Genomic DNA, 1,727 nt, shown 5'->3' with positions numbered 1-1,727 from the left:
TTTCAGAAATAGTTGGTCAAACTTTAAGAGCATATTCAATATTAGGATGAAAAAAAGTCATATAAATATCGATTTGAAAACACTTCATTTCCAAGTTATAAATATTTTTTTATTTTATACTTATATCTATATTTTCATTACAGAAATTAATTCTGGAAATGATTTCCTTTCACATCGATGCATGCTTCGTATTGACGTCGCATGGATTGTCAAAAATTCTCGGAGTATTTCGTATTTTTTTACACGCAGCGATTTCGTACTTTCAGTAGCAACAGGAATATCATACACGAGTGTTTTAAAATGTCCCCATAAATAAAAATCCAAAGGATTCAAATCGGTAGAATGTGCAGGCCAAGCAATGAGTCCTAAAAATACAAAATACTCCGAGAATTTTTGAACGTCTTTGACAATCCATGCGACGTCGATGTGAAGCATGCGTCGATGTGGAAGAAAATTATTTCCAGCAATTTCTGTAATAAAAATATAGATACAAGTATAAAATAAAAAATAGATACAAGTATAAAATAAAATATAGACACAAGTATAAAATAAATTACAGATATAAGTATAAAATAAAAATTTATAACTTGGAAAGGAGCGTTTTCGAAACCATGTTTACATGACTTTCTGTCATCTTTATGATGAGTGGAATATGCTCTTAGAGTTTGGCCAACTATTTCTAAAACACTCTATATGTATTATTGTTATATATATAAAACAATAATTTATTCAAAACTTGACAGAAACTCGTATATGCTGGTGCTGACAAACCATTAATAAATAAATATGAATCTGACAATTTCTTTGGCGATGATGGATTTGGAGATTTTAATTTTACCCAAGAAATAACTGCAAAAATCGACAGATCGAAACACGCTTCTGTAGCGTATGTAGACTTAGTGAAAAAATATCCAGGTTAATTATTTTTATTTAAAAAAAATTATACACAATACTCTCTTTACTTTATGAAATCTATATTAATTGGATATATATACATATCTAATTTGTTCTATTTTTTAGGTGAAATAACTATAATCTCTCTTGGATCTCTAACAACAATTGCTACGGCAATTGCATTAGAACCCAATTTCCTAAGTTTAATAAAGCAACATATTATAATGGGAGCAAGTCTCAAGCCTAATGAAACTGAATTTAATTTTCAACTAGATCCAGAAAGTGATTGGATAGCGTTAAATAATGTTGATAAACCTAGTATTATAGTTCCTATAGACACAGTATATTCTTATGTCTTTTCACAAGTACATAATGTATCATAATACCTATAGTACAATATGTATAAACACTTGAGTGTTACATTGATATTTAAATAATGGAATTTCATTCAAACAGGAGGAGTATATAAATCTTATAAATAATTTGGATAAACCTATTGCAAGTTTTTTGGAACAAACTAATAGAAAAGCTATAGAAAAAGATAATAACACGTGGACACCAGCAGATGGTATCACCATGGCAATTGCATTACAACCGGAGATAATAACACAATATTCTGAAGTTAATTTAAAGCCAGTACTTGTTGGTGATGCAAGAGGTTCAGTTGTCATAAATTCTAATAGCCATATACATAATGCAAGAGTGGTAGAATCTTTTGATAAAGAAGCATTTAAAAAATTAGTATTGCAATATCTTTCTAAATTAATTTAGTGCCCTATCGAATCATAGTCGAAATATAAAATTATTTTTATTTTATGACTAATAATAATCAA

The 1,727-nt window shown here is 28.4% G+C and overlaps 2 protein-coding genes across 3 annotated transcripts in view; one reads left to right on the top strand and one right to left on the bottom strand.

Annotated features, from left to right (window-relative positions):
- Window positions 1–1,669, top strand: part of LOC108749992 (inosine-uridine preferring nucleoside hydrolase-like) — a 3,631-nt gene extending 1,962 nt beyond the window's left edge. For both annotated transcript variants that reach the window (XM_018489134.1, XM_018489135.1), the window contains exons 4-6: window positions 744–915; window positions 1,021–1,259; window positions 1,351–1,669. In XM_018489134.1, coding sequence (XP_018344636.1) covers window positions 744–915; window positions 1,021–1,259; window positions 1,351–1,665 — 726 coding nt within the window. In that variant the 3' untranslated portion in view covers window positions 1,666–1,669. The remainder of the gene's footprint in view (window positions 1–743; window positions 916–1,020; window positions 1,260–1,350) is intronic.
- The window catches only part of LOC108749994 (calcineurin-binding protein cabin-1-like), a 15,676-nt gene that overhangs the window by 4,671 nt on the left and 9,278 nt on the right, over window positions 1–1,727 (bottom strand). The gene's annotated exons all lie outside the window — the stretch shown is intronic.

This window comes from Trachymyrmex septentrionalis, unplaced genomic scaffold (assembly GCF_001594115.1).
Source record: "Trachymyrmex septentrionalis isolate Tsep2-gDNA-1 unplaced genomic scaffold, Tsep1.0 scaffold32, whole genome shotgun sequence".
NCBI lineage: Eukaryota > Metazoa > Arthropoda > Insecta > Hymenoptera > Formicidae > Trachymyrmex > Trachymyrmex septentrionalis.
This window is presented reverse-complemented; position numbering and strand designations above follow the sequence as displayed.